Genomic DNA, 24,334 nt, shown 5'->3' on the forward strand with positions numbered 1-24,334 from the left:
ACTTTCCACAATACAAAATGTAAATCATGGTTAATGTGTCACTTTTATGGACCAGTTTGTAGATTGAGATTAGAGCTAGCTGAATTATTTGTTTGCAGATAAACTATTTTATGAATTTTTTAGCCCTTTTCTGTTTGCATGTCATGTACAAAATAATGCTAGTTTCATATTACTTATTTGTAAATATTCAGCACATAGTTTGGACAAAATTTTCAGGATATAAATTGTTTTCTTCAACTAATCACTATGTATTATTTATGATGTGCTACATCACACATTGGTGTTTCTAGGCCCACATTGGATGACTGAATCTTTTAAAACTGGAGAATGACAAATAGCAAATATTTTTGTTTATGCACAAATACTGGTGTTCACATCTGACTAAAAGTATTGATATGAAGAATAGCCATTTTCCAATTTCCAAGTTTCAGCACAAACTGCTAAAATGTAGTGGCTTACAGCAGCAAGAGTAGGACAACTTCATGTTCCTCCAGTATTTATTGCCACTTGCTTCTGAAAGTAAATAGGAAAGTTGCTGTGTATGTGACAGGATCCTGACATTGCACTGTAATCTACCCTACATTCATCTACTATTGCTATGCAATATGCAGAATTTGACCGCTGCTCTTCATCCTCTTATTCATAAGCCAGGCTATTAATGGATATAGGGAAATGTCTGAATTACATATACCTTACAGTTTAGGGCTGAGCTTTTTCTGGGAGTTTATCGGACTATCCATGAAGCAACACTTTAGTTTGAGTTTGAAGATGTAGACGTAAGGTGGCACCATCTGTTGTTTGTTGTATCATTTTGTAATTTACTGCTTTCTGGCTGTTTTGAGAACAGACATTTTATGTGCTTCAGTCACTCTATAAAAGTAGTTTAAAAAAGAAACATACTGTAAATTTGTACATAAATTGTGGGTTTTCAGCATCAGCCAGAGACCATGCTTGAGGAAAATGTCCCTATGCATAAAAGCACCAATATAAGCCCCATTGAGAGTTTGAGCCTGACTAGCTACAGACCAGTATATTCTCAAAATATTAACGTTTCTCAAAATGCTAAATTTAAGCTTAGCTGTTTTCCTGATACTATAGCTTTACTTGAGGGGTTAAAAAGGTCTTACCCTAATTCTAAGTACTTTGCATTTTTATAACATCTTTGATTTAAGCATTCATGGGTTCTTCTGCCTGTTAGTCAGCCTCAAAATGAAGGCAAGTAATTCTGATTACCTCCATTTCAAAATTACTTGGTTTGATACCTTTCTTAAAAATCCTAGTCACTCTCCCCAGGCTTACTCCACTACATTATATGGAGCCAAAAAAAAAATCCTCTTCTGCTGTAGCGTGATGTCCCTAAAAAAGCAAAGTATTTGTTATGGAACTCATGGCCATGACTCTGTTGTGCAATTCAACGTATGCAATTCAGCCCCAAAGGGAGGGGTCTGGGACTTTCCACAGGCACATTAATCCACCTGCTTGGGCCCAGCTGATGTTATTTTGAAGCAGGAAATAAAAAATCTGCTTCAAGTATTTCATATTGTGACAAAGTTCCTCCTCTGCCTTGATGGGTCCTCCACTTATTGGCAGATTTGCTCACCTCAGAGGTACATGGCAGCCCTCAGTTTGGCCACCTTTGCTAGTGGCTCAAACCTGCCATTCACTCAGCTAACCTCATCACTGGCCAGCATGGGGAAAAGGAAGGAGAACAATCCCCACAGTCTCTGCTGATCCACCTAGTGGGTCGGGGGACAGGCCAGGGACCTTGCCCTCTGGTGGTACCCACAGTCCAGGACAACTCCTCCTGTATCCAACAGGGAGTTGGGGAGATGGAGGGAACCTGGGTCCTCCCTCTACTCCAGGTTCCAGCCCAGGGTCCTGTGGATCACAGCTGTCTACAGGTTTCAGAGTAGCAGCCGTGTTAGTCTGTATTCGCAAAAAGAAAAGGAGTACTTGTGGCATCTTAGAGACTAACAAATTTAATTGAGCTTAAGCTTTTGTGAGCTACAGCTCACTTCATCGGATGCATTCAGTGGAAAATACAGTGGGGAGATTTATATACATAGAGATCATGAAACAATGGGTGTTATCATACACACTGTAAGGAGAGTGATCACTTAAGATGAGCTATTACCAGCGGGGGGGGGGGGGGAAGAAAACCTTTAGTAGTGATAATCAAGGTGGGCCATTTCCACCAGTTGACAAGAACATCTGAGGAACGGTGGGGGGAGTAACATGGGAAAATAGTTTTACTTTGTGTAATGACCCATCCACTCCCAGTCTCTATTCAAGCCTAAGTTAATTGTATCCAGTTTGCAAATTAATTCCAATTCAGCAGTCTCTCGTTGGAGTCTGTTTTTGAAGGTTTTTTTGTTGCAGTATTGCCACTTTTACGTCTGTAATCGAGTGACCATAGAGATTGAAGTGTTCTCCAACTGGTTTTTGAATGTTATCATTCTTGACGTCTGATTTGTGTCCATTTATTCTTTTACATAGAGACTGTCCAGTTTGGCCAATGTACATGGCAGAGGGGCATTGCTGGCACATGATGGCATGTATCACATTGGTAGATGCACAGGTGAACGAGCCTCTGATAGTGTGGCTGATGTGATTAGGCCCTATGATGGTGTCCTCTGAATAGATATGTGGACACAGTTGGCAATGGGCTTCGTTGCAAGGATAGGTTCCTGGGTTAGTGGTTGAGTTGTGTGGTTGCTGGTGAGTATTTGCTTCAGGTTGGGGGGGCTGTCTGTAAACAAGGACTGGCCTGTCTCTCAAGATCTGTGAGAGTGATGGGTCGTCCTTCAGGATAAGTTGTAGATCCTTGATGATGCTTTGGAGAGGTTTTAGTTGGGGGCTGAAGGTGATGGCTAGTGGCGTTCTGTTATTTTCTTTGTTGGGCCTCTCCTGTAGTAGATGACTTCTGGGTACCTGTGTGACAGCTACAACTCTCTGGGCTACTTCCCCATGGCCTCCTCCCAACACCCTCTTTATCCTCATCACAGGATCTTCCTCCTGATGCCAGATAGCATTTGTTCTCCTCTGTCCTCCAGCAGCACACCCTCTGACACTCTCACACTCAGCTCCTTGCACACCGCTCACTGACTGAAGTGAAGTCCTTTTTAAACCAGGTGCCCTGATTAGCCTGCCTGTCTTAATTGATTCTAGCAGCTTTTTAATTGGCTCCAGGTGTCCCAGTTGGCCTGCATGCCTTAATTGGTTTTAGCAAGTCCCTGATTGTTCTGTACCTTACCCAGGGTACCAGCAGCTCTACCCCAAAACAAGCACTTTGTTCAGTTTCCATTCCCCAGCCTCTCTCTCAGACTGTACTTACCAACAACCCAGCTCGTGAGATAGGTTACACTATAATATATATAAATATCATCCCTTTAGAAAAAGGGCATAGTCATTTAAGAGTTTAAGTTAAACAAGATTAGGATTATGCAAAGTACTCCTAAAAAATTAAAAAGCCACCGAACATGAAGTTTGCTCATTTTATTTTAATTGGTGATTGCTCCAATTTATTTAAAAAGAGACTGAAATATTGTGAAATATTTTTTTCTTTGAAAAATTATCCTTTCTGAGTGGAAAACAGTTCCACTGTCAAGCAAAAGCCTCAACATTTGTTCCAATGAAGATCAATGTTTTTCATTAAATTTGCTAAAATTTATAATTTCATGTTTTATGTTAAATTACTATTTTTGGACATTAATTTCTGGGTTATGATCCTTAATGATAATTGCAATGTTTTTCAAAGGTTTTGAAAATATTTTTTTCATAGCTTTTACAGGGAGCTGAACACTTCACATTTAGATAATATGTCATATTTGATTTTATATACTGACACACTGGAGCTAGAAGGGACATATCTTGGCCCTGATTATATTATGGGATATAAAGTTGTGTAGGGGAATCCTCAATGGGTGTAGCCATCCATATCTACTTCTCATCAGCATAGGAGCAGAATAGGGTGTGGCCAAAATATTTTGAATGCTGGCAGTATCCAAGTGTCATAACAGCTCCCACGAGACTGTTATAAGCAGGAATGACTTAGAGTAGCCTCAGATCTGTTCCAAATTATGCCCCCAGGATTAGGGCAGCTCAAAGATGGCTTTAAACCAATTTTGCCCTCACCCCTCTGGTCCTGTGCTGAGTAAGCTCATGTGAAGGATGGAACTAGAAAATAGAGGGTGAGGCAGTCGTTTGAGTTTTGTTTCATTTAACTTCAATTTAAAGAGAAAATCTTTCCTAATAGGACAGTCTCGTAGGTGCATCATTATACTGCTGAACTGCTTTCCCCCTGCTAATTTTGAAAGGGAAAATAAGACTTTTAGTCCTATCGCCTCTGAGTCCTATTAACTTTCCCCCACCCCCAGTTAATACTGCAATCTGCTATCCTGTATATGCATATGTAAAATATTCTGTTAATACATATGTATGTTTTTATTTTAATAATTTAATATTTTCTCTCTCCTTCTGTGCCCCTTGCCATTTCTTTCTTCAACTACCTTAATTTGAATAGCTCAACTGAAAAGGATTTCTTACATGCAAAACAGCATGGTGCCCTATTCTAGATTGCACATTTAATCAAAAAAAGCATTCTTGACACAGATAATGCATATTTGACTTCTCATTCTACTATGATTAGTTTATATATAGATTGTAAGAAGCAGGCTTGGTAGTCACCTTAACAGATATGGTTAATAGTTCTTTGCCTCCCATTTTCTTCGGCATTCAAGTTCCAAAAAAAAAAAAAATTAAATTCAGTAATTGCCAAGCTGTGTTTTTACACCTGAATGATCAATGATCTTGGAAGTACTCTGTATTTACTTTAATAAATCCACATTCCTATAGCAATCTCTCTCTTTTAGGGTCTCATACTTGCATAACTAAAACAAATTGATTTAAGTTAAAAGGCAAGGAGATACATTTTTTTAAAAAAAACCTTTTCAATATGTACAAAAATTGTCAATTAATCATCTTTGCTTGTGCCTGACTGAGTATCTTGGACAGCTGTCCAAACTGTCATTGAGTAGTCTAGCACACAGCACATTACAGATTGATAAAATGCCTCACAAGAAGCTATGAAGGAAGCTGGATAACTATGAAGTGAGGTGGAGAGAGCAAAAAGTGGGAACAAATAGTCAATTATGAGTATGAAAAAATGTTAATGGAAAGGTGTTACTAGCAGGACTACTATTGCTCATACATTCAACAACCTGGAAGAAGATGAGCAGTAGAAGACAGCAGAGATGAGGGTTTGGGATTGTCTCTGCTTGGGACCCCCTGAAATGCGGCTAGGGAATAACAGGAGAACACCGTGCAAGATGGGGGAAGAATGTTCTTTCACCTGGTTCTGCTGACCCAAGCCTTCTAACTAGGGCTGTCAAGTGATTAAAAAAATTAATCGTGTGATTAATTGCAGTGTTAAACAATAATAGAATACCATTTATTTAAATATTTTTAGATGTTTTCTACATTTTCAAATATATTAATTTCAGTTACAACACAGAATACAAAGTGTAGAGTGCTCACTTTATATTTATTTCATTACAAATATTTGCACTATAAAAACTTAAGAAATAGTATATTTCAATTCACCTAATACAAGTAGTAGAGTGCAGTCTCTTTATAATGAAAGTTGAACTTACAAATGTAGAATTATGTAAAAATAAATAACAGCATTCAAAAATAAAACAATAAAATAAAACAAATTCTTGCATTTAGAACCTACAAGTTCACTCAGTCCCACTTCACCTGAAAGTGAGCACAGGCATTCACATAGCACTGTTGTAGCCGGCATTGCAAGATATTTACATGCTAGATGTGCTAAAAATTTGTATGTCCCTTCTTGCTTCAACCACCATTCCAGAATACGTGTGCATGCTGATGATGGGTTCTGCTAGATAACGATTCAAAGCAGAGAGGACTGACGCATGTTCATTTTCATCATCTGAGTCAGATGCCACCAGCAGAAGGTTGCTTTTCTTTTTTGGTGGTTCAGGTTCTGTAGTTTCCACATCAGAGTGTTGCTCTTTTAAGACTTCAGAAAGCATTCTCTACACCTATTACACCTACATATATTACTCTCAGATTTTGGAAGGCACTTCAGATTCTTAAACCTTGGATTGAGTACTGTATCTATCCTTAGAAATCTCACGTTGGTACCTTCTTTGCATATTGTCAAATCTGCTCTGAAAGTGTTCTTAAATGAACATGTGCTGGCTCATCTTCCAAGACTGCTATAACATGAAATATATAGCAGAATGTGAGTAAAACAGAACAAGAGACATATAATTCTCCCCCAAGGAGTTCAGTCACAAATTTAATTAATGCCTTATTTGTTTAACAAGCATCATCAGCATGGAAGCATGTCCTCTGGAATGGTGGCCGAAACGTGAAGGGGCATATGAATGTTCAGCATATCTGGCACGGAAATACCTTGCAATGCCAGCGACAAAAGTGCCATGCGAATGCCTGTTCTCAACTTTCAGGTGACTTGTAAATAAGAAGCAGTCAGCACTGTCTCCCATAAATGTAAACAAACCTGTTTGTCTTAGCAATTGGCTGAATAAGAAGTAGGATTAAGTGGACTTGTAGCCTCTAAAGTTTTGCATTGTTTTGTTTTTGAGTGCAGTTATGTAACAAAAAAAATCTACATTTGTAAGTTGCACTTTCACGATAAAGTGATTGCAATACAGTATTTGTATGAGGTGAATTGAAAAATACTATTTCTTTTGTTTATCATTTTTATAGTGCAAATATTTGTAATACAAATATGAATATAAAGTGAGCACTGTACATTTTGTATTCTGTGTTGCAATAGAAATTAATATATTTGAAAATGTAGGAAAACATCCAAAATCTTTAATAAATTTCAATTGGTGTTCTATTGTTTAACAGTGTGATTAATGTGATTAATTTTTTTAATCACAGTTAATTATTTTGAGTTAATTGCGTGAGTTAACTGTGATTAATTGACAGCCCTACTTCTAACAAATGTATGTTCCTCACCTGCTTGCAGACCTTAGGAGAAGAGACTCAGTCATGTAGATGAAAGGAGAGGAGCCCTAATCCAGACATCCTGCATTCTCACAACGCTGAACATTCCCCTTTTTTGGAACTTAGGAGGTTCACAGCACCAGGTTCTCTCTCCACAGGATGATGAGTGGGAATTGGCAGTTTGCAGGAAATTTTTTCACCATTGGAAGGGTGAATAAAGGGGCATTCAGCTACCCAACACCAATCCCTTCTACATGTGATACATTCTTTTGGATCTGGGCTTCCTTTATGTGGGTCTCCTAGTTCTTGTGCTAGTTCTTCCTCTGTAACATTTCTATGTTCCATCCTTGTCTTTCTTCCCAGGCAACCCAAACTCTTGCCCGTGCCATCATCATCTGTTTACTCATTCAATGCTGTTCACAATTCTACTACTTCCTACCTGTCTGCTATAGTCTTTGCACATTGTACCCTCATCCCCTGGACAGCCAGCAGTGCCCTTCAGCTTCTCAAAGAAACATCTCTGTGCCTTCTTCCACACAAGAAATGCTGTCTTTGAACTAATCTATGTGATCACTATCTTTTCTATCCTCAAAGCCACCTCTGCCACAATGTGTCTAAGAAAGCAACTGGTTAATAATAGTTGTAGAGGAAATGGATAGTTCACACTTTATATTTATCAAGGAAAAATGTAAATATAAATAAACATATAATTTACTGTACATCTCTCACCCCACCCTTTGTATGGCACTTGTTTAGATTATAAACTCTAAAATTAGCATGATTGACTGCTTCACAAGGGGATACAATCTGGTGATTAGAAAGCATGATCAGGTCCCAGCCCCAGAACATGTGCCAGTTGGGTGTGCACTGAGCTCCTTTTAAAGTAGTAATAACGTGTCCCCCAACACATTATTCAGTCATTCTAAATCATCTTTTCCTATGCTAGCTGAATGGTTTCAGTAAGTACTGCATAGCCACCACTATGCCATTTACATTATGGCACAACCCCAGCAAGTATGACAGGATTAATCCCCACATATCTGGAGTCACTGATTCCTCATGGAAAAAGTAAAATACATATTGTACACTGAACTGTGTGTGTGAAAGAGATTTACATTTACACTTGAAACAACTATAGTCACTCCCTTGTGCAACTACATGCTATTTCTGGTAAGATTCTCAGCTTCCCTCTCCATTCTCTTTAATGGAATATGTGGCTAGTTTCTGAGAGCAGCATGTCTTCTGCAATGTAAACATTTTGGCCAGACAAGTCTGTCTGTAGCTCATTGACATTGTCAGGAATCAGGAAAGCAGAGCCAGTCTCTGGGCAGCAGGCCTGTAGTAGGCTGCCTGATTGGCTACTCTGCTTGATAGGTTGCAAGAGTCAGCAGAGCAGCTATTATGTCCAGCAGCAGCAGTTCATTGGCCACTCAAAGCGTTTGCCCACAGCTACAGTAGCTTCTGCTCCTGCCTTGTTCCAGCCTTGGACTCATTCCTGCTTCTGCCTTCATCCCAAACTTGCTTCTGCCTTGCCTCACTCCAGAAACCCTGATTCTGACCCTCAGCTCTGATTCCTGATTTCTGACTTTGGCTCTGCCCCTGGGCTTTGGCCTCTGTCTTCAGCTCTGACCCTGGGCTCTGATTCCTGGCTACTGACTCCTGCTTTAACCACTGGCCCTGAGTCCTGCTCTAACCACTGGGTACAACCACCCAGTCACTAACAGATATTTTCTCCCACTGTCTCTGGGCACCAGCTTCTCTCGTTCTTTGCTGCCCCATTCCCTTTATTGATATCCTTGTACACGAGAAGGTGGTTCATAGAAAATGTGCAGTTCCATACTGTGAAGGATTTGGTTCAGTGTATTTGGTCCTGTTGAGGGAACAAAACTCACAACCCATTTTTGTATATGGTCTGAGGTTACATCCATTGGAGTAATTCCATTACTTTTAACAGGAGTTGGACTGGGCTTACAAAGCATGAGCCAATGCCATTAAAATCAGTGGAAAGTCTTCAAATGATTCCAATGAATATTGGAACAAGCCCATTGTGAAAAAACATAGATTCATAGATACTAAGGTCAGAAGGGACCATTCTGATCATCTAGTCCAGCCTCCTGCACAGTGCAGGCCACAGAATCTCACCCACCCACTCCTACAAAAAACCTCACCTATGTCTGAGCTATTGAAGTCCTCAAATCGTGGTTTAAAGACTTCAAGGAGCAGAGAAGCCTCCCTCAAGTGACCCGTGCCCCATGCTACAGAGGAAGGCGAAAAACCTCCAGGGCCTCTCCAATCTGCCCTGGAGGAAAATTCCTTCCCGACCCCAAATATGGCAATCAGCTAAACCCTGAGCATATGGGCAAGATTCACCAGCCAGATACTACAGAAAATTCTTTCCTGGGTAACTCAGATCCCATCCAATATCCCATCTCAGGGGATTAGTCCTATTTACCCTGAATATTTAAAGATCAGTTACTTACCAAAATCACATTATTCCATCATACCATCTCCTCCATAAACTTATCAAGTAGAATCTTAAAGCCAGATAGATCTTTTGCCCCCACTGCTTCCCTTGGAAGGCTATTCCAACACTTTACTCCTCTGATGGTTAGAAACCTTCGTCTAACAACATAAGTCTTAACAACTGGAAATGGCGTTTAGCATTTTACCTCATAGTTTTTTTTCAAGATTTGTTGAGCAAAGTTTTAACTTGTTGCATTCTACGAGAGACTTGCAGTCTGTTTGTTTCCCATGCTTTGACATTGCTCAGTCAGCGGCATAATGTTAGCATGTGCAGTTGCTAAATAATATGTGAACATAACATTTATGATATTTCTAGGTCTAGTCCCTCTATTTGGTTATAAATCAAACACTATTTGATGTTCACTATTTAAAAAAAAGAGATTTGTCATGTCTGGTTTAGATGTATATAGGGATAAAAATAGCATCTATTGTTATGCTAGCTAGAATATAAAGGCAATCAATCTTCATGGTAGAGGCCATAAGTTGATCACTAGCTGGAATCAAACAAATAATCCTTTATGGTATAGTATTGCACAATTAGATGCAGTGTGGGTTTATTTGATACATTTCTGAGGTATCTGATATTTACTGCTGTTGGAAATAAATGATTGTATTACAGCAGATAGTCTCAAACCCTGTCTACACTACAAACTTTGGTTGACACAAGTTACATCAGCATATAGCTGCCACAGTTTGTATATCACTTGTGTGTGCATACTTCGCTGCTTGCATCACCACTTGACATACTCATCAGGAATGCTTGTGGCAATGCACAGTATGGGTAGGTATCCCAGTGTGCCACATGCAGCCTTCTGTGAAAACTTCCCAGAAGGCATTATGTCAATGTATTGCGCAGGGAACTCTGGGAGCCAGGAGTCAAGTTTCCATCGTGCAACTTTCTCCATCCCACAATGTCATCCCTATCCTCTTAATTTTACATCTGTTTTTAAGATCCCACAAACCCACACAGCTTTGTTTGTGTCAACATCTCTGACAGAAGCATGGAACCCATACAGTTCTGTACTATTCTCATGCATATTGCAAATACAGGACACATACTTATCTGGCATCATCAGAGCCACAAGAAGAACTGCAACAGTGGGAGACATGATTTCTTTGAGGACAGATTGCTGAAGGATATAGTGAAAAAGAGTTAAAAGTTGTTGGTGGTTTTCACACAGCAGCTTCAGACAATGAAGCACCACTTTGAGGCCTGAGAAACAAGCACTGACTTGTGGGATTACGTCATAATGTAGGATTGGGATGATGAGCAGTGGCTGAAGAACTTTAGGATGAGAAAGGACACATTCCTGGATCTGTATCCCGAATTTGCCTTCATAGCATGGACATCAAGAATGAGAGCCGTGCTTACAATTGAGAAATGAGTGGTGATCACATTCTGGAAGCTTGCAATGCCAAATTGTTATCAGTCAGTGGGAAATCATTTTGGAGTTGGAAAATAGTGGGGGCCATAAATCATGACTTGGTATGTGTGACTGTGACTCTTGGCAACATAGAGGACATAATGGATGGATTTGAAGCAATGTGGCTGCTGAAATGCAGCGGGGTGATAGATGGCACACATTCCCAATATTGGCACCAGCCCACCTTGCCAGAGAGTACATCTTTTCCATGGTTATGCAAACCAAGCTGGATCATCGTGGATACTTCATTGATATCCGCTTTGGCTGGTCAGGAAAGATGTATTATGGTTGCCTCTTTAAGAACACTGGACTGTTAAGAAAGACGTAGGCAGGAACATTCTTTCCCAACCAGCAGATTATCATTGGCGAGGTTTGAAATGCTAGTAGAACTTTGGGGGACCCAGCGTACTCTTTTTGGTCACTTGGCTCATGAAGCTATACAGTGGCCATCTTGACAGCACCAAGGAAAGATTCAACTACTGGCTCTGCAGATACAGAGTGACAATTGAATGTGCTTTTGATAGATATTTATTCACAAGATTAGACCTCTCTAAGAAAAGTATTCCAATGGTTAGTTGTGTGCTGCGTAATATAAGTGAGGGAAAAGGGAACAAGTTACTACCAGGGTGGAACGCAGAAGTGGAACAGCTTTCTGCTGAGTTTGAACAGCTAGATGCAAGGGCCATTACAAGAACACAAAATGGAGCTATGCATGAGGCTTTGAAAGAGCACTTTAACAGTCAGCCACATTAATGCACTGTGCTTGACTGCACTCTGGCCCTGATGGTTTGTGGGCTGTTAGGAATTGTGCAGTGCTTGTGTACATGTATACCTATAACATTATGTCTTATAATGAGCCTATGAATTATTGTGTTTTACTGCACATATATAGCTAGTACACTGTCTTCCACTGAAGCTATGGATTATGTGGTGCTTGCTGTATATTTACACATATGACTGGATATTTTCTTGAATCTATGAGGTCTGTGGTGATGTACACTTACAAGTATAGGGTGCGTTGAGTAGTGCTATATGTTCCATAGTATGTATGGTGGACTAATGCAGATGAAGTTTATTTTTTTTAAAAATAAATATTTAGTGGCTGACAAAAGCAGTGGGGAAAAATGATGTGCAAATAAATATGGACAATACAGTACAAACTTCAACCACAAATAAATTGAATGGAACTTTAAATTTAGAAAGGCAGCAAACAGCTCTGTCCATTTCAGTGCAGAATTGCAGTCCATTTTGGCTACACATTTCCTCTGAAAACCTCTGAAAAGCCCCATTATGTCCTGGAGCATCTCCCTTGTCCTTTTCTTGATGAGATTATTGGGTCTTTCTCCCTATTCTCCTGTCCCCTCTATACCTCTCCATGCCCCTCCAATGTTGGCCTGCCACACTCTTGGTTTGTGGTCCAATGCAGCACTGGCTTGCAGAACCTTGCTGAACATATATGCAGAGTATATTCATTAAAGTTTCATTGAGATCTCTAAGGAGGATACAAGGGATATCCCTCTGTACATAAATAAGCTGCTCCAGAACCTCCGTTTAATCCTACAGGGAATTAAAACCAGATAATAGCTCTACCTCTATTTGTTGTACCACTACCTATTTTCATATGAGTAAAACAACGAAAATTAATAGATATGTCTTTGGTAACTTGGGATGGGCCAGGCACCATCTTTACATTTAAATATTGTAAGGCAAAATGCAAAATGCACCTGCTTACCTGAGGTTTCTTTCCTTGGAATGGGCTCGTCTATGCTTAACTATACTGCAGAGTTTCAAACAGATTTTTGGCACAAGGCATAGCCAGAACCCCCACCATGTGTTCCTCCTCCTGCTCCTTGGAGTTCATGGCAGAGATCTATGTCTTGGGCTCCATTGAGGTATCCAAGGTGGTCTGCATAGTGCTGGCAGGGCCTCCACCAGGTATGGCATGCAACTCGTCATAGACTGCAGCTCAGCACCAGATTGACTGTTGGCCTTCCTGGCCTTGTGGTATGCCTTGTTGCAATTCCTTCACATTTACACAGCACTGCTGCTGATCCCCATTGTACCTTTTCACCTGCATCCCCATGCAGTCCTTTCATAGAAGGCCACAATTCTATGACTGCTCCATAGCTGTGCCTGCACATCCTCTTCTTCCCACAGGCCCAGAAGATCCAATACCTCCTGTCTACTCCATGCTGGAGCGTGCTGGAATGTGTAACCAGCATGGTCTGTTGGGTAGCCGCACACAACAAGGGCGAGCTGCTCTTTGTGCTCACTAAGATGCGAAGTCAGGAAAAGGCATTTCAAAAATATGCAGGGTGTTTTAATGTTGGTGGGTTTCCAGTTTCCATGACTCCTGTGCAATGGAGTTCACAATTGTGACCAGAGCGATCTGTATCAGGTGTTATGGAATAGCTGCTGGAGGACTGTTAGGGTCAACATAGGTCACGCAGTGTTTACATTCATACTGCATTGACCATGGTATATTAGTCATTGCTCAACACCAGTTGAGGTGGTGGTTTTACTTCAGCACCATTACAGGGTGCTTTTGTCAATGGGATACAAATTAGAGTGTAGATAGATGCAAAAATAGGTCGACAGAAGGCAATTTACACTGACCTAACTTTATAGCATAGACCAGGCCTAATAGTCAATTGTGTCAATTACTATGTTGTTAGAAAGCACAAAATAACATTAAGTCAATTGAGTTGTTTATTTGGCTGAACATTCTGACACCTCTTTTGGGGAAAGAAATAACGCCTCCTACAGTGGGGTTCATTATTCCTACACTGCTGTGGAAGGGGGAAGAGCGTGATTCTGCATAATAAGAGGAAAACCTGCTCATACTTGCCCTCTTCCATGTATCAAAAACATCAGATGAGAGCCTCATTCACACTACAACCCCATTTATGCTGATCTAGTCTTTTTGAACAGTGCAAAGGGGCAGGTACCGTAGAGGACATATGTAAGGCTGCCTCCCACTGACCCTTTCACTAGTTCTAGCATGGAAACCTACCAGGGACAAAAGGGGTGTATTGGGAGTGTGGCTGCAGCACACAACATTGTGTAACCTCCACAGGCCCCAGGCCTCCTTACTAACCTTCCATCTTAATAACAGGCCAACTAGCAGCATCATTATGAATTTCCTCTAGCATGAAGTACTGGACAGAGATCCTTTTGAAGATAGTTAATGTTAGAATAGTGGAGAAGTTGAGAAGGATTACTACTGCAATGACCAGTGGGTTATCATACCCTAAGAAAGGGAACTCATGTATGGGGCATGATGCCACCAAGATGTGGAAATTATACTCGGATCTTTCTTTTGATTATGTACGGCACTCCACCACTATGCTGGCTTCATTCAGTTCAGGATGCAGAGTTTTGTCAAAAGGGTTAATTCAGCCCAAATATTCTGAATATTAGCTTTATAGAGTTTTTAGGGTGTGAGTTTTCCTGTCATGCCCTATTTTGTTGCTGGAATTGTTCCCTAGTAACCTCTGGCAATCTGGAAGTTGTTACTACGTGTGTGTGTGCGGGGGGAGGGGAGGTGTTTTTCTCTGCTTCAGCCAAACTCAACACCACTGCCACTCCATGGATTGACCAAGAAAGGCAGAATGAGAACAGTATAATTAGGATTTTCTAAGGTGATCAAGCTTTTCACTTCTGCAACTATCTCATCCTCCACCAGCCTGTAGAATGACAGTACTAAATTTCTATAAAGCTGAGTCTCTTGAATATTGGCATGTTATAAAGCTGCTACACAATTAGATTGGATAACAACCAAAGATTTTCCCAGGTATAGAGAGGAAAGGCACATCAATTTTATTTTATTTAGTTAGTTAGTTAGAGAGGAGGAAGCCTGAGTGAAAAAGCAACTGATATTTGTGTGTGTGAGGGTAGGCTATAGAATGTGCCTCTTCTACCAAATGATGCACTATCATAGACTTTATTTTGATCAGCTAAAAGCAGAAGTGGCTTTCTGACCTATCTGTTTTAAACAAAGCATTCTTGTCTAAGATCAGCAAAATGTTTGGTTGGGTATGCTGATCTTTGTAACCTTAAAACCAAGACATATTTCTGGCATTTAACAGTGTATACTAGAATCTTGCAAGAGTTTTCCTGAAATAGCAAACCATAATAACATGTGAGGTGTGGATTTTTTTCAGGAGGAGGGGGAATGAAGACAAATACAAACAATTACCATGTAGCATGACATACCGTGTACCTTTATCCCCCACACCTTTATGTAATCTTAGTTCAATACGCTAAATACAACTGTCCCTCTTTTTATGGAAATGAGCCTTAGAATCACATCTTCATTGATTAAATTTTCCCTCCCACAACCCAAATAGAAAAGAGAATACATATAAAGAACACAGAAGGTAGTAAGGAGCAAGGCAAAATACATACAGATACACATTTTCAGCTTGATGGCACAGGGCCTTAACTATACCTCTCTGTCACATGGTTACCAGCTTGGGCCTAGTTAAGTGGAGATTGCTGCAAGTGGGTGTTGGCAGAGGCCTTACAGACACTGCAGGGAGAAAGAAGGCTCCTACATGGCTGAGTTAGCAGGGAGAAGACAGTAGCATGGAAGATTTGTGGAGAAACTGTGTCCAGTTTTGGGCCCCACACTACAGGAAGGATGTGGATAAATTGGAAAGAGTACAACGAAGGGCAACGAAAATGATTAGGGGTCTAGAGCACATGACTTATGAGGAGAGGCTGAGGGAGCTGGGATTGTTTAGTCTGCAGAAGAGAAGAATGAGGGGGGATTTGATAGCTGCTTTCAACTACCTGAAAGGGGGTTTCAAAGAGGATGGCTCTAGACTGTTCTCAATGGTAGCAGATGACAGAACGAGGAGTAATGGTCTCAAGTTGCAATGGGGGAGGTTTAGATTGGATATTAGGAAAAACTTTTTCACTAAGAGGGTGGTGAAACACTGGAATGCGTTACCTAGGGAGGTGGTAGAATCTCCTTCCTTAGAGGTTTTTAAGGTCAGGCTTGACAAAGCCCTGGCTGGGATGATTTAACTGGGACTTGGTCCTGCTTTGAGCAGGGGGTTGGACTAGATGACCTTCTGGGGTCCCTTCCAACCCTGATATTCTATGATTCTATGATTCTAAGGCTAAACTATAGTCTGGTGTAGAACAATGACACAGACTCTTGCAGAGGAATAGCTTTACCTAACTCTGCACAGAAGCAAAGCATTCATTTATTTGTTTGAATTCTGAGGCCAAAACAGACCTTTGGAGAAGAGGAGCTGTGCTCATCTTGGGAGTGGGGTGAGAGAGACGAACCCTTAAAGACAAGACAGATTCGCAGGGAGGAAAGTCCTAGCTGAAACTAGGATGAAAAAGTTGTTAGTCTGAGCATTTTTTGAAAGACTTTGGGGGAAGCCTTAGTAAACTGGAGCCCAGTAGTAGGAATGTTTTCAACATATGGACTCCGTGGACCTTTCAAGGGGCCCAAAGTGAATTAGCAAACTAAGGCAGGTCTCAGTAGAGCCATACAGACTAGCAAGGGGTATTGCAGAGCAGGTATGCTCTTTGACACTCCCATGAACATTAATGGTACAGGGAAAGAGTTTTTGTTTCAACCAGGACTACAGACTGGATTCCTTGCTGTGTTCATTCTAGATATCATTTGACCTGGCTATCTGAGGATTCCTCTTTTGTAAGGATAATCCTTTGGAGGGGCAGAGCTGGTTTAGTTCTATACAACTGTTTCCTCCAACACTCCAGGCATAAGGAGTATTCCCAGAAAAAAAGGGGTATGGTTGAGGCATCCTGTACACCAGCAATTGGGTAATGGAGTAGCCCTTTGGTCCATGGGCTGCTGGCCACACTATAGAGAAACTTCATGATATATCAAGGATCAGACTGGTGCTTGACTATTGCTAGAATCAGGAGAGCACAAAAATGGGAAAATCTTTGCCCCAGTCCTCCAACTACACTGAAATATTTTGGCTGCAATGGAATATCTAACCTTATGATTTTGGTTTATTTGTAGGTGATCTCTAGCCGTCTGAATAATAAAACTGTTTTTGATGATTAGTATCTGTTTTTTCTATAGATAATCTTGGACTCCGTAGTGATTATTTTTAAGAAGAAATGTCGATCTGTGAGATAAAAACCAAATACCCACAATTAGGAGTTGAACAGCATCCTTTTCAAATAGAAAAAATCTTCAGAAGAAACAACCTCTCCCCTGAGCATAAGAGAGAAATATGTTCAAAGAGAAATATGGTTCTTTTCAACTTTTGCTGTTTATGGGAGAAAATAACTTGTGCTATCCACAACTCTATTTACTTATTTTTTATTAAAAATCACTTGAAACCTTGAGAACCTTATAATTATCTTACACTAACCCAAAAGGTACAAAGCTGAAGAGAGTGCCTCTTAAAAAAACAGAATATGCACAGACAATGTCTATCCCCCCAAATCATAGCTATTTTACAACATTTACTACTAACCAAGCTCTTCACCTGCTATTTTACTGTAATACTGAACACCTTGTGAGTGAAAGAGACTGAAATGCCGGATTCAGACCACCTAGGTCTACTGCTTTTTCTGGTTCTGGGCTCAATGTGGGGAGTTAATATGAAATGTGGAGTGGTGTGTGTACAAAAAAATAACTCTGGCACTAAAATATTTAAATGTTCTCTTCTCTATATGTTATTTATCAGAATTCAGATTATCAAATCTGTTTTTCCCAGTACTCCTCTCTATCAGCATATAATTATAAGCAAACATGAAGACAAAAATGGAAAATATTTTTCTTGATTCATATTTGCCATTGAAACTTCTTCGGGGTTATTCTCTGGACTCGGAGAGTAAACCTTTTCACAGTGAATAAAATGGAGAAGTTGGGGAGAAGAAATTTAATTTTTTATTATCCCTTACTTCCTCGTGTACAGCCTTAACATGCCTCTTACTGGTTGTTTTAAGATAACAAGGATAGATATGTTAGAAAAAGGGCTTGATAGTATTGTGTATTTGACATTTTGGCAATTAAGCGACTACAAAAATAAGATTAATGATAATCTTCTCCTACTCCGCACTTTGCCATATGATTGTCAGCGTGAAAAAGAAAATAGGGACAATACTGGACATTTGGCAGGGAAATGCATGCAGTGACTTTTAAAGTGTGATTTTTAAAATTCCAAAACTTTATGCATTTGTATAAATGCAGGTACAATTCATTTTAATATATTCCTTTAATTTTTTTTGTTAGAGATGTTGGAAGCTGTGATGGCATTAGCCAGTCAGAACACTTGTCTATTTAGTATCCTTCCAGCAGTGGTAACTTTCTATATTTAAAGGGAGACAAACAAGCTAGCTAATTACACACTGTAGGCCGGGGGAGGTGAATACCTTCCTGGCCCTTACTATATGCTTATGCCTTGCAGGGAAAAAACAGTCAGTTAACTTAAATGATTGAGCAGCAAAAAGTCTAGTGGTTAAAGTAGATGGAAACAGGAGGGGAGCTTTCCCTGCACCCACCAGAGAGGAAGAGGAGCTATGGAGGAGGGGTGCTTGCCCAAGCCAAGGAGGAGAGAGAGTTAGAGAGAGAGGAAAATGCTCCTCTCTGCTTTTAGCAGGGGAAGAGGAACTCTGGTTTCCCCCTACACACACTTTCACGCTCCCTTTCTTAACCCCTGATTAAATCATCACACTAAAATTTGTCAGCCCTCCACCACCCCATTTAAATTATCATCAAAGCTTTAAATGTGACCACAGAATATCCGATGTTTTCATGTGTTTATCTTGAAGGTCTAATTTTAAAAATATGCAACAAATAATGTTGTCAGCAGCATAATGTAGAAGCCCTCCTTTATCCTTTGGAAAAACATAGCAGATAAGTCTGAATAACTAGTGGTCATGGATGATATTTTGTTTTAGGAATAGTGGGAGTGCACCTATGTGTTTTTAACTGATAGTGCCAATAGAGGTCGGTGGTGCACCAAATGTGCTGCTGAAAGTGCATTTCTTTGACAGTTAAACTCTTGATACATTTGTCTATAGTGGGAGCTGCTCACTTGTGTGAAGAAGAGAATAATGTTCACGGGGGATGATATATGTACTAATGATCAGAAAATAGACCCATATAAGCGAACATGGCTGAGAGTTTGGAATGCTTCTGGGTGGTTGTTGTTGGGTTTTTTTAAATGAAGCTCCTGACTTTTATAGGACTATATATATATTATTTGGATATTATTATTATTATCTATGTATAGAGAGAAACCTCTGTGTTCAGATCTTACTTTCTTTCCATGGGGTCTAAATTGCCTTTACAGCATCCTTCTCCATCTGCATTGCACTTCTGAAGGTTGAGGCTAGGGGAAAAAGGGAAGTTGGAGGTGCATTATTCTTCCATCATTTAAAAAAAATTATGAAAACATTAATATAGCATGAGGCTGCATTCACTTTTGTGCAGAGAAGGGGACAGAAAAGGTAGGGGTAAGGAGGAAAGCAGGGGTGCTCTGGAGCTGCCATGACTCTGGGCCTTTGTGTACATTGTCCTGTGCCCTTGACAAATTCCCTGATGGATGTGGGTTCTGGGAACTAAATATCTTCTGCAAGAGAGATAATGGAGGGAGAGGGGAGCAGGGAGATTCAGTTGCCTTGACTGGTGGATCTGAAGGAATGTTCACCAGCCCTAAGCTCTCTGCTGCATGTTTTTGATAGGAAGGAGCAATTTCCCGTTCTTCATTTTGTTAGAAGAGGTGGGCCTCTCTAGGATACTGAAGACTTGTCCTCACACAGGCGCCTTCTCTACAGCAGTATCTAAAGTACCTTACCCCAAACTTGGACACACTCTAGGGACCAGGTTATCTTTGCTTTCTATTGTAATCTTTTCCTGAATTTCTTCAAAGGTACTGTACATTCTAGTGAAAACTTTGTTCTTGGCCTGTTTGCTGTGTCTTTTTTATTTGATTTGTATTATGGTTGAATATTGTCCCATTGTGGTGCTATACACACAAAGTAAGAGACAGTCCCTGTCTCAAACAGTTTGTAGTCTAAATAGACAGACACAGGATAGAAGGGGAAATGGGTAAAGAAATGAAGTGGCTGTGGCAGGTCAGTGGCAGAGCCACTGCGAAAACCTAGAAATCCTGAATCCCCATCCAATGTCCTAACCACTGGGTGCATTGCCTCTATCAGTAACTGTGGATAAGAGTTTTTAAGATCAGCCATATGTTGGTAAAAATGTTCAGTGACTTGTAGCAATGTCCAGTCCCCCAGGAACTTAGCACTTGCAAAGAAAATTATAAGCAGGTGTGTTAAAAGAGAAAATCCCTGCATCAAACCCAGACTACCTGTAACTAGAGCTAGCTGGAAATTTTCCAGTAGAAGGTTTTGTTTTGTCTGTTTTGTTTTCCCATAGGGAAATGCTGTTTCATCAAACCATTTATTGGAAATTTGGCAAATTTTTTGTTTATTTTTTTATTTTTTTTATAAGGGCAAAATGTTTCATTTCAGGATGGCATTTTTCAAGTTCTGAAATGACTTCGGTCAAACCTTCTTAAACATTATGTAATATAAAGTGTAAAATCAAAATCAGAACAAAACATTTCAATTTTGGCAAAACAAAACACTGCCGTTGACCCACTCCCCCCCCCAGTAATTTTTATGATCACCCCAGCAGGAAATCTTGAACTTACGTTGATGTTTTAACTTTTGTTGTTTTTCTTTCCCTGGAATGAAATGAAAACACGTCGCTATTTCTGTGAAAGGGAAATTCTGACTTTCCACCAGCTTTACCCGTCACCCGGGTCCTGGGGTGATGATCAGCCAGGGAGTTCCTGGGGGGCAGGGTGGAAAGCCCCTTTGCTCAGTACCTGGGAGCGGTGTTCTTGGCGCCAGCTCCTGGGAGCAGGGCTCCGCTCCGCTCGCGTCCCCTTCTCTGGGGAGCTGGCGGTGGAAAGGACTGAGTGCCCAGCGGTCTCCCCTAGGGGCACCTTCAGCAGGGGGTGTGTGCGGGGGGGCTTCTGTTAGAGCTGGGACCGGGCCTCGCCGCCAGCCCCCTCTCCCCCTGCTGCCTCCCAAGGCGGAGGAGCGGGCTCCAGGCTCCCCCCGCCAGCCCCCTCTTCCCCCTGCTGCCTCCCAAGGCGGAGGGGCGGGCTCCAGGCTCCCCCCGCCAGCCCCCTCTTCCCCCTGCTGCCTCCCAAGGCGGAGGAGCGGGCTCCAGGCTTTCCCTTCACCCCTCTGAGGCAGGGGCCCTCGGGTGCTCCCCCCCCCCCGCCTGTTAGCCCAGTTCCCCTCCTTTACACCTCTCCCCCCCTTCCTTCTTTTTCTCCCACCTCCCCCCCAGCCCGCGGACTGAGGGGCTGTCCTGCCGTCTGCACACAGAGGGGGAAGGAGTTGGAGGGGGCGTTGCCGGAGACCGGCCAGCTGCGCCCCCCCCTCCCTACCCCCTCCCCTGTAGGTGTCTCCCGCCGAGCCATGCATCAGCAGAAGGGGAGGGGGAGGTCTGGGCAGAGGGCGGAGCCTGGCAGCAGCAGCCCCGCTGAATGGAGCGGAGTTTCGCTCCGCTCTGGTGTTGCCGCAGCTGCTCCAGCCGCCAGAGCGAGCGGGGGCACGGATGGGCATCGCCCCCCTCGGCGGAGCTGTCGCTGTCCCGGTCCCGCACCCGCGGCTGCCTGCCCCTGCGCGTCCCGGCGGCGAGCCCTGCGAGCGGAGGGCCGGTACCGTGCCATGTAGAATGCTCCCGGTTCCGAGAGCCAAGCGGCAGCAGCCTCTCCTCTGGCAGATGAATGCAGAGCCCCCACCTCCTCCCTGGATTTGGATGGTCCCGAGTGCGGCTGGGGTCGTCAGGCTAGGTGGGGCCGGGGTGGGGCCCCCTCCACTTCTGCTCTCTTCGCCGCATCCTCCCCACCCTGCTCCTCTGCTCCAGGGGCTTCCCGGCTGGCAAGTCCCCTGCGAGCCTTTCCTGCCTCTGTCAGTGCCCTCTGCGCCAGATCAGCGCCCTGCCGTGCACCAGTATCCCGTCCTGAACGGGCAGGTAATGAATGCGCTTCCCCGCTCCTCCCTTCCTCCTCCCCATTCCCCCTCTCTCTTTCCCGATCGGGGTATTTAACTCCCGAAGTGCTGCTAGAATAGCACAGCCGACTTGATCCACGCAAGTTCGTGCGTGTCATTTTCAGGGTCAGTAAAAAGAGCCACGCTCGTGAGGCGCTGGTGGGGGGGGGGCGTGGGGGGAGAGGGGGATGCGGTGATGACTGCCTGTGCAGAAAGCCTAGGGCCGAACTTTTGCCTGCTGTCCAACGCGCGGTGGTGCTGAAGTTACCCCGCACAGCCCGGGTTGTTGCAGACCCACACAGTTTCTGCGCATCCGTTAGTAACTGTCTGCACCGTGTGTGTCAGACTTCAAAGGCAGGGGGAAGCCGCATAAACTATATACTATTCATCGGAATTTATTTCGGATTCCGGACGTGTGGCTTCGTACTTAAGACACATACCGTGTGTGTGTCTACAGACTTGTGTGTCTGAAAACGTATCGAACCGCAATCCCTGCAGTCAGACCCCAATGTGCTAGGAGTTAATGTTCTGTAAGTGTCTGGGCCCTACAGTTGGGCAATGGCATGCCACAGTTTGCGGGAGTTCGAGTATAAAAAGCTGAGGATTGAGAAAGCAGAGATTGCGTTGATTGCGTTGCAAAGAGAACCGTAATGCTGGGGCTAAGCAATGAACTGAAGGCTGTTTGTGGTCGGTTCCAGTGTATTGGTTCCAGGAAGAGGCAGTTATTTTCCGTAGAAAATCATTTTGTTTTATAGTTGCTGCGAAAGAGCAGGCTAGGAATAGCGTTTATATCCCCATTTAAATAAGGAAAAGATAAAGATACAAGGGTGTCTTTCATTCAGCCAAGTAAGTCAAGCCTGTCTCTCCTTCTTGCTTTGAAACAAAGTTGTCTTGCCATTTTTAATATTGGCCTACGAGAAGAGATAAGGCATTGATCACCTGAACAGGCCTATTTTTATAATATCTGTATCCCATAAGTCTTTTCCAAGATGCATAATATATTTAAAAAAAATACAACTGGATGCTGTTGCAACATGTTTTTATGTTGTTGTCAGGATGCTGCCACTAGGGGTATTTAATGTCTTGGAACTAGATTTTTTCCATTAATGTTTAGAAACCTGCAATATTTTTTCTTAATAAAAGAAGGAGGTGGGTGATGGCTCATGAATTGACTCATTAAGGCTTGTCTTATTCATCCTTTAACCCTCTGATCTTTTCCTATTTGCTATGGAAAAAGCAGGCTGGTAATGAAGGGGCACTCTAACAATATAGGCCATTAAATTCAGTGTCTCCTATTTTGATTTTTATAGATAGATATACAATAGACGCTAAGATGTTTTGAACCATATTAATGTAAGCAATACAACTCAGTGGTGCTTTTTGATAAATGTTTCAATTATTTGTCAGTATTGTAAGGCCACTTTAAATTAACTTTTGCTGGTCAGCTTCAATGGTCATCTTAAATTTTAATGTATTAGATATTAATAGCTATGTTAATTTCATAGTAGTTTAGCACTTCTGTTGTATTTTTAATGCTGTTTCACATAAAACTTTGAACTTCATAATCTTAGATTAATTTTATTTAGAGATTCCCAATCCAGCATTTTAGCTATGAATGTCTTTTGGAACTTAATGATTTGGAAAGAGGGTGGGAGAAAAAGCTACATGCTCTTGTGTTTAACGGAAGAATAACATCAATTATTTTGAAGTGCGAGGAAATTTGATTGAAATGCAGAAATGTTTCTACAATTTCAATATATTTGTCCAAAGAATTCAAGAGTCAGGAAATCACATATCTGCCTTGTCTTTGTTTTTTCCATTGCCTCTGGAGACAGAAACACACACACAATCTTGTATGATGATGATTTCTATTTATGTGATTTTTTTTTCAAGTTCATTGGTGATTAGTAATAGCATTGACTAAGTACTCTAACTCTGAGTCTTCTATTTATAGATTTTGATAGCAGTTTAGCTTTGAGTGGCACACAGTACATATGAGACTGATACAATAATGCTTTTTTGAAAACCCAATGTTTCGACTAAAGAAGTTGCTAAATTAAATTAGCTTGAAATTCACTTTTTTAATACAGCATGTACAAACTTTGGTTGATGTATTTAGAATATTTTTCATTCATTTAATTTTTTAATTTTCTTTTTTTTAAGTGGATGTTTGGAGCTCATTCTCCAGTTATAGGATTTTCACCTTCTTCTAGTGTGGAATTTGTTCCTATCTTCCCACATGTATACACATCTACTATTCCACCTCATGCCAGGAAAAGTTGGAGAGATAAGAGACTACCTAATTGCAAGGTAATTTTGAGCTTTACATGGGACATTTTTATATTAAGATCTTATCATAACAA

At 41.6% G+C, this 24,334-nt stretch overlaps 1 protein-coding gene across 1 annotated transcript in view; it reads left to right on the forward strand.

Annotated features, from left to right (window-relative positions):
* Window positions 1-21,442: 21,442 nt before the first annotated feature.
* The window catches only part of TCERG1L (transcription elongation regulator 1 like), a 223,280-nt gene continuing 220,388 nt past the window's right edge, over window positions 21,443-24,334 (forward strand). The window contains exons 1-2 of the mRNA XM_038408237.2: window positions 21,443-21,954; window positions 24,135-24,281. Of these exons, the coding sequence (XP_038264165.1) occupies window positions 21,535-21,954; window positions 24,135-24,281 (567 nt within the window). The 5' untranslated portion in view covers window positions 21,443-21,534. The remainder of the gene's footprint in view (window positions 21,955-24,134; window positions 24,282-24,334) is intronic.

Source organism: Dermochelys coriacea, chromosome 7, assembly GCF_009764565.3.
Source record: "Dermochelys coriacea isolate rDerCor1 chromosome 7, rDerCor1.pri.v4, whole genome shotgun sequence".
NCBI lineage: Eukaryota > Metazoa > Chordata > Testudines > Dermochelyidae > Dermochelys > Dermochelys coriacea.